Genomic DNA, 14,305 nt, shown 5'->3' with positions numbered 1-14,305 from the left:
TGAGTAAACGAATCCATTCCGGTTCGTTCAGTAAAAAGATTCGTTCAAACGAATCGTTCAACGAATCGTTCGCCCCCCTCATCTCCCTCCCCGCCCAAATGAATCGTTCGGTTAGTGAACGGGAAGTGACGTTGCCGAACGAATCACCAAAGACCGCTTCGCAGTATAACTGAACGGGAAGTGACATTGCTTGGTCCCTCCCTCTCTTGCACATTGACCACTCGTCGTAGTTTCAGAAATGAGTGACAGGCGATATCATTCTGCTTTCACAGACAGCCTCGTCTCCCTCCCGCTGCTCCAAAAGCGAGGGAGAACTTCCGCGTCGTCTGTCCTAGTTCTATGGGCTCAAAGTCATGGCTCGTGCTTGCATTTCGATTTAGGACACGGTTAAACATTTTCCTTTTGAGGGGGAAGTGGGGGTTTGGGGTCGGGGGCGCACGGACTTTTAGCATGATCTTGCTCACATATACAATGCTGCTGCTTCTACCAGCCAACGCGGCATGCTCGCTGTCACGAAAATAAAAATAAATCGAAAGTTTAATTCCTAAATATGGAACGACCAACACATCATATTTACCTCTCACTCTGTTGTATTTTTGTTTTTTATTACTAAGACGATCGTATTGAATTTTTGCACTGGCATTAATAAATAAAATAATCCGGTCAGCTCCCCTGTCGTCCCCGCATCTCAGATCGTCAAATGCTGACGAGAAATAATTGTTTGCTCTTTATGATGTCGCCTTTCTACTCTCATTAGTCTGTTAAGAAAAATGTAGACATATTGCGACATCTCCCGTGTCCGTGCGCTTTGTTTTGAGCGCTTGAGTAGCACATGATGGACGGATTGACATAATTTGTCAAACCAACCGACACCCTCTGACACGGAAAAAAAAAAACACTCGGAAAAAATTGACATGTATATACAGTTTCATTGCAAATCAGTATTATGGTGATCATACTAAATATTCTTTTTTTTCTGTGCACATATGAGGTAAATATCGCTGCCATGAAGCCTCCATATAGTGACAGTTCTCTGCCCGCTTCACTGCCGTCACGCGACCGCAGCTCAGCTTTTGCTTGCCTCGTAGCTACACGTGTTTTAAATTACTGTAAATTTGATAGTATATCGTCATAGGTACAGTCCCGAGTCTGTTGAGAAAAGTAGAACACTAAACCATGCTCGCTAGATTTGTGCGGTGTTTTTGTCTGTTTGAGCAGCATTTGATAGGCTCCACGTTAACAAATATGTGACAAAGTCATTTCCTTTCATTTTATGACTCGTTCACCGCATAGTCATTACTGGAAAGTCAAGTTAGCAGCAAGCTAGGTCAGGAACCGGAGGACCGAATCACTGAACGGGAAGTGACAAAACTCAGTCTTTCCCCCCTGCCTGCACGCTTGCTGCTTATTTGGCCACACGTGGGAATGAGTGACAGACGCCTTGATTCTGTTTCCGCTCCCTCCCCTGCACGCAATGAGGCTGGCGTCTGATTGGTCGTGTGCGATGTCAGAAGACGCTGCCGCTTGCTCAACGCCCTCCCACGCAGCGAACAAGCGCCATCAGCTTCATAGAACGAATCAGTGCAGATGGTGATTAGTTCGGTCTCGTTCACCCAAACAATTCGTTCAAAAAGAACGAATCGTTCGCGACCGATACAACACTACAACGCGGTCAAAACGTGCTAAACTGAGAAACTGAAATGAGTCGTCCGCGGTTGCGTGACAGCATGATCCGGTCTGGAGCTCTTGGTGCTCGCTGAAGAGGATGGCGGAGGCGGATTAGCCGCCGGTCACTTCCCTCGGTACCATTTGAGGATTTTAAAGTGACTTTTCTGGAAGTCCAGCGATGTCCACTCTAGCTCAGTCGGAGACCAGGAAGTTTACGCGGGGTCTGGGGAAGCCCGGGACGGCTGCCGAGCTCCGGCAAAGTGTCTCCGAGGTAGTCAGGACCTCCGTGCTCGTGGTAAGTAAAGATATCAACTTTCTGACTTATTTTCCTCTTCAAGTTCTTCGTATCTACGTCATGTCTCATTGGAAAAATGTCACCGAACGAAGAGTAAATCTGCAGACTGCAGTGCACGTGGCTGACCTCAAAGCAGCTGCTTTGGCTTGCGGAGTCACATTGTGGAGTGGGTGAGGGAATGAGTTGATGTGTATGAATGAGGGATTGTTGTTGCATTGATGTCAAATGAGCAATATTGTGCCTCTACGAATGAATGGAAACACAATCAGACTCTTGACAATGCTTTGTATTGAGCGTTACTGTATATCTAATGTTCTAGCAATTCAAAAGGAAGGTAATGCAAAAATGGCTTCAGCGTATAATAGATTTAATTTTTTTTTTTTTTTTTATACACAATTTAATATATCAGATTTAGGAATGGCAGAGTAATTCACATTATTGCAGTATGATTCCTCTGATATCTGCAATATATTGTACGTTTATACGGGATGGAGTTCACAATCAAGGGGGACAATTAGGGATTTGTGGCCCAGTGACTTAAAAAACAAACAAACAAACAAACAAACAAACACAGAGTTGGCGTTTACATACAGTATGTGGAAACCACAGTTTGGGTATGCTATTGTGGCCAACATGACCCAAAATGTGTATGTAGACGCCAGGTCTTTATTACAATTAGATATTTTTATGTGCCATTATGAATCATTAGTTTGAAATTATTATTATAACTTATAATTTAGATTCATACAATGGTAATTGAAACAAAATTAATACATTTAAAATGTATTAAATCAGAAATACACTCTGGTTATACTCTAAAGCAGGGGTGTCCAAACTTTTTGCAAAAGGGGCCAGATTTGGTGTGATAAAGATGTGGGGGGCCGACCTTGGCTGACGTCCTTTACGTAGAACAATATATTTAAGCAAATTTTAGCAAGCCATTCTGTGTGTCACATTTGCTTTATTATTATTATTTTTTAAATAAATAATTTCAACAATCTCGCAACTAGCCTTTGTGGCGTTTGACTCTGGGTATCTTGCTGCTGTGAAATTAAACTAGCTTCAAGTAGCTTCAATTTCTCGCTGCGTATCTTCCCTGTTATCTTGTCGTACATGTCAGCGTGTCTTGTTTGGTAATATCGCCTCACATTGAACTTTTTAAAAACAGCGACTGTCTCTTTGTAAATGAGGCAGACACAGTTGTGGATATTTTAGTGAAGAAATAGTCCAATTTCCACCTATCCTTGAAGCGTCGGCTGTCGCAGTCAACTTTTTGTTGTTGTTGTTGATTGTTGCCATTTTAGAAAATTGGAAGTCAAGCGTCACACGGGGTAACATTGCTTAGAGTGCTGCTGCCTTTTAGTGGGTAAATGAGGAGCAGCATTTAATGTGTACGCTACTTCATATGCTGGTAGCAGTAGTGCTGACCAATTTATTAAGTCTGTGTGCGGGCCAGACGTTATTGATCCTATGACTGAGGCTGGGGGCCGGATGAAATTTGACCACGGGCCGCATTTAGGCCCCTGGGCCGCACTTTGGACATGTCTGTTTTAAAGTTACACTCCAAAGTTGATTTTAAAATTTTTTAAAAAATGTTTATAGTATTTTAACTCATTGCCTGCCAATGACAACAACATATTCATTTAAACCAAGAGCACAGACTGTGAATGCTCATTTTTCAGTGCCATTGACTGTGCTTACAGGTCCAATCCATTTTGACTGGGAGGGTTGACATCAAATGATGTCTAGCGGCGTCAATGGCAGCCAATGATTCGAATGAGTCCTTTATAAAGACTTCCGTAATTTTCGCATTATAAGGTGCACCTGACTATAAGGCGCCACCCACCAAATTTGGCACGTTAACAGCATTTGCTAATAAATAAGTCGCACTGGACTATAAGCTGCTGCTGGCCTAACTGTATTATGGCGTATTTGTACCGAAAGATATTAGCCACTAACACTTTATTTGTCAGCGGCATCATATGACTGTCATAAAACCAATTGAACCACCATTCATTGCTTCAACAAGCCTAATTTGGCTATCACTGCTCCCCTGGGGGAGACAGTCAACCTCTGCTGCCAACTGCTGTCAACACTGTTGTCGCCCAACATGCTTCCTAGAATGCAATGCAGCGCTACAGATGTAAATAACAATCAAAATTCAGTCTCTGTGCTATTTATTTCTTCAGGTACTGTTCCAATTGTTTCATTAATTAATTGCTAGTTATGGTATTTGGTAACATTTTGACAGTGGCACCATAAGACTGTCATTAGACAATCATAATTATGACATGACACTGTCATAAGCATTAATGAATGCTTATAACAGATGTCCATAGACTTTATAATATTTTAAATTGGAATTGTGAAGTCTTTGAAATGTCATTTAGTGTTACCTGGCAAATTATCTCACTTTTGAATGGATGTAAAAGAGCTGAGCTGGACATAAATGGAGTTAGTGACATAATTTACAGGATGAAACTTAATGACATCTGTCATAAGCAGCCCATGATGGTGTCATGTCATAATTACGACGGTCTTATGACGCCGCTGTCAAATAGTCTGACCTATTAACACAAATAAATCAACAAATAAGCCGCACTGGACTGTAAGCAACAGGATTCAAAATGAAAGAAAAAAGTAGTGGCTTATAGCCCGAAAATTACAGAAAATGCTACAAGTTAATGTTGTTCGCAACCAACATTCGCATTCTACAAAATGTGACAAACAGACAGTTGCCTTATAGCAAGAGTCTTGAATAAACACATTTATGTAGAAATATTGTGTTCAAATGTGACTTTATTACCTCAAGTGGGAGCAGAATGAAAATTAAACTCACATCCTAGCATTGCTCATTCAGACTCACTCAGATTTTAGCCAATTGTTCAAACCTTGATGTTTTTTTTGTTTTTTAATCGGTTCCCTTTGAAGTTTTTTTGCACTTTAATCTATAAAGACATTACAAGTTACAACCGACAAAAACCTGAATGGTGCCAGAACGTAGTGGTCATGGAATGAATAGTGGCGATTCGTGCTGGACTGTGGGTCACTGAATTAAGGTTTGAAGTTGAACCCACCCAAGAACCTAGAGAAGTGATCCCCAACCACCGGGCCGGGGACGGGTTCTGGTCTGTGGCGTATTTACTACCGGGCCACAAAGAAATAGTACAGCGATCCCTCGGCTTTTCGTGCTTCAAACTTCGTGCCCTCAGTACATCTCGGCTTTTTTTTTTTTTTTTTTTTCAATTAAAAGGTATATTTACAGGTCTTGATAAAAAATCAGTCAGGAAGTTGCAGCTGGTACAGAATGCTGCAGCCAGAGTCCTCACAAATACAAGGAAGCTGGACCACATTACACCAGTTTTGAAATCGCTACACTGGCTTCCAGTAAGTCAAAGGATAGACTATAAAATACTACTGCTCGTCTACAAAACACTTAATGGCCTTGGACCAAAATACATGCTTGACTTGTTAGAGTCCTATGAGACATCTAGACCCCTAAGGTCGTCTGGAACCGGTCTTCTGCATGTTCCAAGAACAAGAACCAAGCAGGGTGAGGCAGCATTTAGTTATTATGCTCCTCACCTCTGGAACAAGTTACCCGAACGTCTGAAGTATGCTCAAACTGTTAGCTCTTTTAAATCAGGGCTAAAAACGCTTTTGTTTAGCACTGCATATCTATAACTGTCGATATATTTCAATCTACCTGCTTTCTGTTCCTCTTGTTTTTATCTCCATTGCTGATTTCAATTATTATTAGTAGTAGTAGTAGTTTTTGTTTTATTTTTATTTTATTTATTTATTTTTATTCTGTGATTAAATGCGATCTTTTGTCTTCGTTTCTACGTTGTGTTGATTTAAATGTGATTTTTATGATCTTCATGTGATGTAAAGCACTTTGAATTGCCTTGTGTTGAATTGTGCTATATAAATAAATTTGCCTTGCCTTGCCTTGCCTAAAAAATAAATAAATACACATGAGCCATCCTGAGCCTATCACATAATCTCACTCTCCCTCCCGTTGCTGTTGTTGGTCGAAGCCAAAGCTCCAAATGGCCGCATGCGTCAATCATTGTTTAACTTTTTAAATAGTTGCTGTGGCAACTCATTGTGTGTAAGTGAGCAGCTTGAGCACACTTGAGTGGACTCACTCAGTGTAGCGTTTAATAAAGACTTGCATTTTTATACTTTATTCTTGTTTTAAAATAATTCGATGGGACAATAACATGTTTAAAACCTATCATAATTATTACATTTGAAGTGCTTAAAAACTATATATATATATATATATATATATATATATATATATATATATATAATACATAAAAGTTGTATTTTTATTATACTTTTGGAAATAAAAGTGGAAAAAAATGTGTTATATTTATTCTTAAAAAAACAAACAAACAGAAAAATATATGGCGGAAAACACAGACAAGACTGAAAAAGCAATTTCTGCTCTTGCACTCCTCTTTCAAAGAAACTGCTGTATTATAAGCCAAAACAACTTTTGCGTTTGATGGAACAATATGTCTATATGCTGCCGTAGCAGATTCATGGCGCATGAAGCCCTCAAACTATTTTTAATTTGTCCGTTATACCCTGAAAACCCCCGTTTACAGACGTCGCGCAACCGCTTTTGTTTCAACCCAGCCATAAAACGAAGATAATTAATTATATTAATTATTCAAAATGTCTGTCGTTTTTAGCTTAGAATGATTAATTGATGTCTCACATTTCGTTTAAAAAAAAAAGACGCAAAAAAAATATTCACTCACATATTCTAAACTTTTAAACAAATTACGTCACAATGAAAAAAATGGCGTATGTAAAAAAGTCAACGATATCTACCTCATAACTATCGCTTAAATTGTATTTTTTTTTTTGTTACTGTCGCATTTAGATGACAATTAATCGATCCAAAGACAAATTCAAACAAAATGTTTAAAAGGGTAAATATATGAAAAAGAAAATCTCGACCACTCCTTGATGTCTGCGATTTCTGCATTGCGACCCTAGTTATATTACCATGTTTCACCCATAAAATCCCCCAAAAATCCAGCTGTGGCCATTCACAGCTGTGACTTGACACTCAGTGATGCATGCTACATGGAGTTGTTGGATAGAAACAAGGTAAGTACGCGATAATATCTCGTTAGTCATGGCGTCTGTAATTCTGCTCTCGCGTGCTTTCACCTCCAGATTTGCTGTTTTAAAAACTGTCTTTTTAAAAAATGCCCCCCTGTTTAAAATTTTTCTTCCCCCAGAAAATTGAGATTTTAAGCTTTCCAATGATGTATCACACATGCATATCGGACAATTTTGAAAGTTGGCCAAATTGGGGGTCTCAGAGCGGAACTTTCAGTCACCTGAGTGTTTTCCGCCAAATATATATTCGAGGTTTTTCACTTATTGCGGTGTATTACTGTAAATAATTTGTTAACGACCGCAATCTGGCTTGTGCCTCTTGACACATCAATATGCCTGTCTACTCTATTGACTAATCCGAGTAGAGATTTGTGTACCTTTCCCTCTAGTGGTTGGCCGCCATTACTGGGGTGTTTGCACACCTATAGCAGCCCAGCGTCAGCCAATGTAAACAGGATACGTTACTGCTGTTGACTGTGTGCTGCGGACGCAGACGTCTTTGGACAGCTTTTTTACAGGCAAAAGACCACCTGCTGAGCCAGAAGAGGAGCCTACAACCAAGTCCAATTTTGCATAATATGTGACTGAAAGCCAGCAAACGAGGCAACCAAAGTGAATAAACTGAAAGCATCATAACTCGTGGCGAACCGTAAGCCAAGAAACCTTTCACGATTGGAGAAGAGCTCATTATGCCTGCGACCAAGGATATTTCTTCCCTGCACTTAATGTTTGTATTTAGCCCTGTCGTGTTATTTCATATTTACTGTAATTTTCTGCCCCACATTGCCGGTCCGCGAAATAAATGCCCACATCACACCGGTCCATGGTGTAAAAAAGGTTGGGGACCACTGCCCTAGAGGATAAGGTTGTGCAATGGACAGATGAAAAGGACAAATGAATATGTTGTTAAGTCTTTTATTGGACAAAAAATTTCTATAGCCCACTCTGTTGATAGTTGGCACACTTTCAAGTCAAAGTGATCTTAGAGGTCAGTAATGAAAGGGTGCAGGTTGTTCCGCATGAACTAGAAGTAGACCTGGTCTTCAATGTGTAATGTGTGGCTACCTTCTGACGTAATTGACATCCTATCAAAAAATGTTTTCAGCATATGGTTATTGAGGCAATCTGTTTCCAAGGGGATGACATGACATAATGTCTTCCCAAAAGGGAAGAGTGCTGTCTGTTTTTTGCTTCCAAGTAATCATTGACACTGACATAGCATCCACATTTGGAACGTTGGTGGCACGAATATCCACCACAGCTGCCTGCAGTATCACTTTTCCAGGAGGGGAAAAAGGAGTCGACCCTTTTGTTGTGTCCAAGCGTGTTCGGTGTGTCTACGTTCCTAGAAGAAGTTGCTAGGTAACTGAAACAGACACCATCTTGCATCTCAGTCAATATCCCAGACGTCCAAACACACCTTGACATTATTTATTCATTGTCACTGTTGTGTTCACTGTGCAGCTATGGGAGAGTGGAGGACTAATGCAAAGTTGGGAAAACAACTTGCTCCCAGTCACTGTTGTAGGACTTGGCTATGTGCATTGTGCTCCATTGTTGATAAACATGTGGGGAAATACTGTATATTGAAGTGAATGTATGGCTGTGTTTGCCAGGCTTTCACAGTGGGACAAGAATGCAAGCGCACACATGACAGTTGTCCACGCAGCTCGTCATTAATTCCTCCGTGAAACATGTAAATGGCACACGAATAGAGGGCCTGTTTGAAGACTGTGGCTTCTTATTCCCACAGTGATGTGTCTTTATAAATATTTGGCTTTTGTTTTCAAACACTTCTCCATCGGTCAGTTTCTTGAGCCGGTTTCTGGAGTTAAGTGCTGTTTTCTGCTGATTTGTCCTCATGCCAGCATGTAATTTGGTGACATAAACTTACCTGTGCCCAATAACTCGCCATTAAGTGACTCCTAAGTGTTATGATACTGTATATTATATGCCTCTTATACCCACTTGTGTGATCAATGAATGTATGTTTGTGTCCTTAATGATGGGAATAAAAAAGATTGATTGCAGTTGGAAATTTTAAATGTGTGAATGTGGTTTATTGATCAGCCGAGAGACAGTTATGTAATTGTCATCAATAGTGTTCCTGCCAACCAACAGTGCTGCTACACCCTCCAATCTATTTTCGCCTTCCCTGCGCTGAATGGGTGTTACTATTTGGACAGTGGCACTCCCCTTTTCAATTTTTTTAAGGTTTTAATTAGGATAGGGTTTTCTGAATGGGTTTTTCTCTTCCAAAAAAAAGAAATTTGTGTTCTCATAAGTTTGGTAACCAGGTTGTTTCTTCATGGTATTCGACAAATATACTTAGAGTCGACAACTGAGATTGCACAACTGACACAAGAGTGCAACTTCTCAGCTACACTGTTTCCAGTGTTTGCACTCACAGGTACGTTGCAGGACCAAGCATGTCTTGAACATTACCACACTGTTAGTGGTATGTTAGGCCTCAGTGATATATCCCCAACTCTCTGGCTGTCGTAATAAATGGACAGTTGTTCTAATTTTTTGTACTAAAAATAAAAAAATGCACTTTCTAATGGGGATGTCAAAAGTATCGAAGTATCAACACCTAAATGTTGTATCCGGATGCATAATTTCATTCTAAAATTACTGATGTGGAGCCCATCTTAGTTTATTGTCATGTAGCTTCCACACAGACAAAAAAGGAATATGTTAGTTTTATATATATACTGTGTAGCGGAAAACACTCGGGTGACTTGAAGTTCTGCTCTGGACCCCCAATTTGGCCAAATTTCCAAATTGTCGTATATGCATGTGTGATACATCAGTGGAAAGCTTAAAATCTGTATTTTCTGGGGGAAGAAAAATTTAGAACAGGAGGGCATTTTATTCGCACCTTAAAAGTAGGTCAAACCAGGTGAGTGAAAAATAGAGGAAATTTTAAGGCTTAAATCCAAATACTATAATATTTCAATTTTTGCAGTGCACTTTTAAAATATTTTTTTCAATCACGATTAAAGAATTTGAATGCAAGATACTGAGAATAAAAGGCTCCGTATGCATAAAGGGAACATATAAAAGTGAGTACATAACACTATTTATTGTATTTTGCCTTGAAGCCTAGGACCTACTGTAGTTTTTATGATTTAACCATCTAATTTATCTAATATATCGATATCATTCCATAATAAGCAATCCAAACGGCAACAAGTGTCGAAAAAATAATGCAAAAATATAATTTAAAAAAATAATGGACAGCATGCTAGTCAGTTAGCCTGCTGTGTCCATAATTCTCGTTCTAGTGTTCGACTGCAATGTACAGTGCTGCTCGAAAGTTTGTGAACCCCACAGCGATGGTCAGATTTTTTGTAAAAAAAACTAAAATAACCTTATTAAATGTTAAGTTATACCCAAATCCACAATACTGACATTCCAAATAATGGACTGAAACAAAAGAAATAGTTATATTGTCATTCTTTATTTAACAAAAGTGGTTGATTTAAGAAAAACTCAGATATCATGTGTGCAAAAGTATGTGAACCCCTTCAGTTAATAGGATATTGCGCCTCCTTTTGCAGAGATTACCTCAACCAAACGGTTTCTGTAGTGACTAATCAGCCTCTCACATCTACTTTGGGGGATTTTTGCCCATTCTTCCTTGCAGAACGCAGTCAGTTGAGAGAGGTTTGATGGGCGTCTGGCATGAACTGCTCGCTTCAGGTCCCGCCACAGCATTTCAATGGGATTTAGGTCAGGACTTTGACTGGGCCAGTCCAGAACACGAATCTTCTTCTTTTTCAGCCATTCCTTGGTTGTATTGCTGGAATGCTTTGGATCATTATCATGTTGCATGATCCACCTTCTGCCAAGCTTTAACTTCAAAACAGATGGCGTCAGGTTATGTTCTAGGATTTGACAATATTCCTCAGAATTCATGATTCCCTGGACTATGTGGAGTTGTCCAGGTCCTGAGGATGAAAAGCAAGCCCAGATCTTGACATTCCCACCTCCATGCTTCACTGTTGGGAAAAGGTTCTTTTGGTGGTATGCAGTGTTGACTTTTCGCCAGACATGGCGGTTTTGGTTGTGACCAAACAGTTCAATTTTGCACCTACATCAGTTGATGAAAACTCTTTTTAATTTAGTCTTGACAACACAACTGTTAAAAAAACAAAAAAAAAAACTACTGAATTGATTGATTAGGAAATCAGGTTGAAATAATAGAAAATTCCAAAATGTTGAGGGGGTTCACAAACTTTTGAGCAGCACTGTATGTGTTTTTGTGGCTTTACGGTAACTCAAGGTGAGAGCATGAGAGAGCATAATTAAAGACACCATGATTTTAACGAGATGTTATTGCGCACTAACCTTGTTTCAATCCAAAACTCCATGTAGCATGGATCACCAAGTGTCAAGACACAGCTGTGAATGGCCACAGCCGGATTTTGTGGGGATTTTATGGGTGAAGCACGTAACAGAACAAGGGTCGTGATGCAGAATTCACAGACAACAAGGAGTGGTCGAGATTTTCTTTTGAAAATATTTACCCTTTTAACAGTTTGTTTGTTTGTTTGGATCGATGAAAAAATTAAATATATTCAAATTAGAAATAGTCCGGGGGCATAATGCACCATGAAGCTGCTATGGCAGCATTTAGACACATTGTTCTATCAAACACAGCAGTTGTTTTGGCTTAAAATACAGCAGTTTATTTTAAAGAGGGGTGCAAGACCAGAAACTGCTTTTTCAGCGTTCTCTGTGTTTTCCACTATATACGTATATAATTTTATGAAGCAAACATTTCAGTGTTTGTTAGTTTGACCCCTATATCAACCCTAGAATTTTAATGTATTTCTCTGTTTTTGTATTACCACAGGTCACCAGAATTTTTTCGTGATGGGATAAATTTTATTTTGGACTGCTCTTTATAGTAATGGTGATGAATGATATTTTTACCCCCCTCCCAAAAAAACATTATTATTTTTTTTATGTCTTATCGAAAATGGTATCGAGTATCAAGTATTTTTTTTTTTCATAGTATTGATATCGAGTTGAAAATTTGAGTATTGTGACAGTACTCTCTAAGAGTGAACCTGTGGGGGCAGAGATGTGAGCACATGAGTTCTCTGAACAGGTCTATAATACATGAGGTTGCTCGCGTAACCAATTTTGTCGCTCTCTCTACAGTATGCCTGGCCTGGTTGTTTCATTGCCTATAAAATGAACTAACCAGCAGCTGGAACCCTGATGGTGAATGTCATTTTTATGTTTTAATGGCAGTGAATAAGTAATAAGGTGACATCATTTGAGCAAACAGCCTCATACCTTTTCAGCTGTTATCCACTTTAACAGCATCACTGTCTTGATTCCAAAGTTCAAATACTTCCAAATTAATAAAATGAGTGTTTACAGGCGAATGACAGAATTACTAAGCCATGATATATCCTTGTAGAGGGGGGGCTTCGAAGAAAGTGAGAAGTATAACACGCAACTTCAAATTACCTCTGAAATAATTTGGTTTTTCTAAGGTTATTCCCAGATTGTTATTGTAATGTAAACTGCATTTGCTGCATCGAGTAGTGAAATGGGAAAGATGAGAAACTGCACTTGAGAACTCAAGTTTCTTCCACCCAGCCTTGAGTTAACCCAAATTCAGGGACTGTCCAACCACTTTCCTTAAAAGGAAACCCATGTATACTGTATTAAGTGTAAAATATCAAGGGCATAGTGACACTCGCAGTCTATGGCCATAATAATCTAATAATCTAGCATTTGGTTGGAACAGGTTCAGCAGTCATCATGTGTAGGGATGATCTGATCCGATCACGTGATGGCAAGATCGGAAATCGGGCTGATCGCGCCATTTTTCAGAGGATCGGAATCGGGTGAAAAGAATCAAGTTTTTAATTAAGAAAAATATACAATGATCCAATTTTACTATCGTTCCAATTTTAGTATCCATCATTTTTTGTGGTTAATGGGGACCACAACCCGCCGCGATAAGTGAAAAAACGCAAAGTACGCCCTCCCCCAAACTTTTGTATGTTCATTGTATTTACTGTTTTCAGATTTAGCATTGGAAAGAGATGCATATAAGACATGTTTTTTCACTTTTTTTCCCAAAGTACAATTAAAAATTTTTTCTATGTACTGTATATACGTATGTTTTAATAAAGTTTTTAAGCACTTCAAATGTTATAATTGTAAGTTTTAAACATGTTACTGTCCCACCGAATTATTATTAAACAAGAATAACGTATGAAAATGCTGGTCTTTATTAAATGCTGAGTCCACTGAAATTCCCTCAAACTGCTCACTTGCAAAAAATGAGTTGCCACAGCAACTGTGTAACAAGTTAAACGATGATTGGTGCATGCGGTGCTTTGAAGTTTCATCTTTCAAGCGTCTCTGGCAAGATCAAGCCTTAACATCAGTCAATCATATGAGCATAATAAGCAACTCCAGTGCACTGCCTGACCAAGAAAAGCGGCTGGCTGGAGCGAGAGTGAGAGACTACGTGATTGGATCAGGACAGCTATTTTTAAAAATCTGTGATGGACTGAGAACGCAAATTAACAAGTATCAAGGAATCACTGTATTTATGTTTTTCTGCTTCATGATCATACAGACTCTCTTTCCCTTCTGCTGCTTTTGCTCAGCAGTGTCGTGGAGTTACCTACTTGAAGTTACCGATGATTGACTGGTTTGTAGCTTTGATCTTGCCAGAGAAGCTTGGTAGCTCAACGATCAAAGGTGCGGATGTGTCAATCATTGTTTAGGTTTTTACACACTAGCAGTAGTGTGCTGTGGCAACTCACTGTGTAAGTGAGAAGCTGTTCTCAGCAGCTTGAGCGATTTGAGTGGACTCACTCAATGAAGCGTTTAATAAAGTCAAGCATTTTTCTATGTTTTTCTTGATTAAAAATCACATTATGAAGGCTGCAAGGTGGGACTCTAATATTTTTAAAACGTTTAAACCAAAAAATAAAATAAAAACACTTTTTCGGTATCGGATCGGGACTCTGTATCGGCACATTCTCAAAATCAGATGACTCTGACTCGGGTGCAAAAATATGCGATCGGGACATCCCGAATCATGTTTCATCGCCTGCTATTTGGCCGTGAGCTCAGCAGTCGGAACTAAACTGTGAACCATATGATTTAACTAATCTCAAGGGACAACTTGTTGGTTTTGAAAATTTTTTGTACAGG

The 14,305-nt window shown here is 39.3% G+C and overlaps 1 protein-coding gene across 3 annotated transcripts in view; it reads left to right on the top strand.

The window, feature by feature from the left end:
• The first annotated feature begins 1,649 nt into the window (after positions 1 to 1,649).
• LOC130927062 (dedicator of cytokinesis protein 9-like) overlaps positions 1,650 to 14,305 on the top strand; it is a 190,816-nt gene continuing 178,160 nt past the window's right edge. For 2 of the 3 annotated variants that reach the window (XM_057852575.1, XM_057852574.1), the window contains exon 1: positions 1,651 to 1,963. In XM_057852575.1, the coding sequence (XP_057708558.1) occupies positions 1,847 to 1,963 (117 nt within the window). In that variant the 5' untranslated portion in view covers positions 1,651 to 1,846. Of the gene's footprint in view, positions 1,964 to 14,305 lie in introns of all 3 variants that reach the window. The other variant, XM_057852577.1, reaches the window with a different exon arrangement.

Source organism: Corythoichthys intestinalis, chromosome 12, assembly GCF_030265065.1.
Source record: "Corythoichthys intestinalis isolate RoL2023-P3 chromosome 12, ASM3026506v1, whole genome shotgun sequence".
NCBI lineage: Eukaryota > Metazoa > Chordata > Actinopteri > Syngnathiformes > Syngnathidae > Corythoichthys > Corythoichthys intestinalis.
This window is presented reverse-complemented; position numbering and strand designations above follow the sequence as displayed.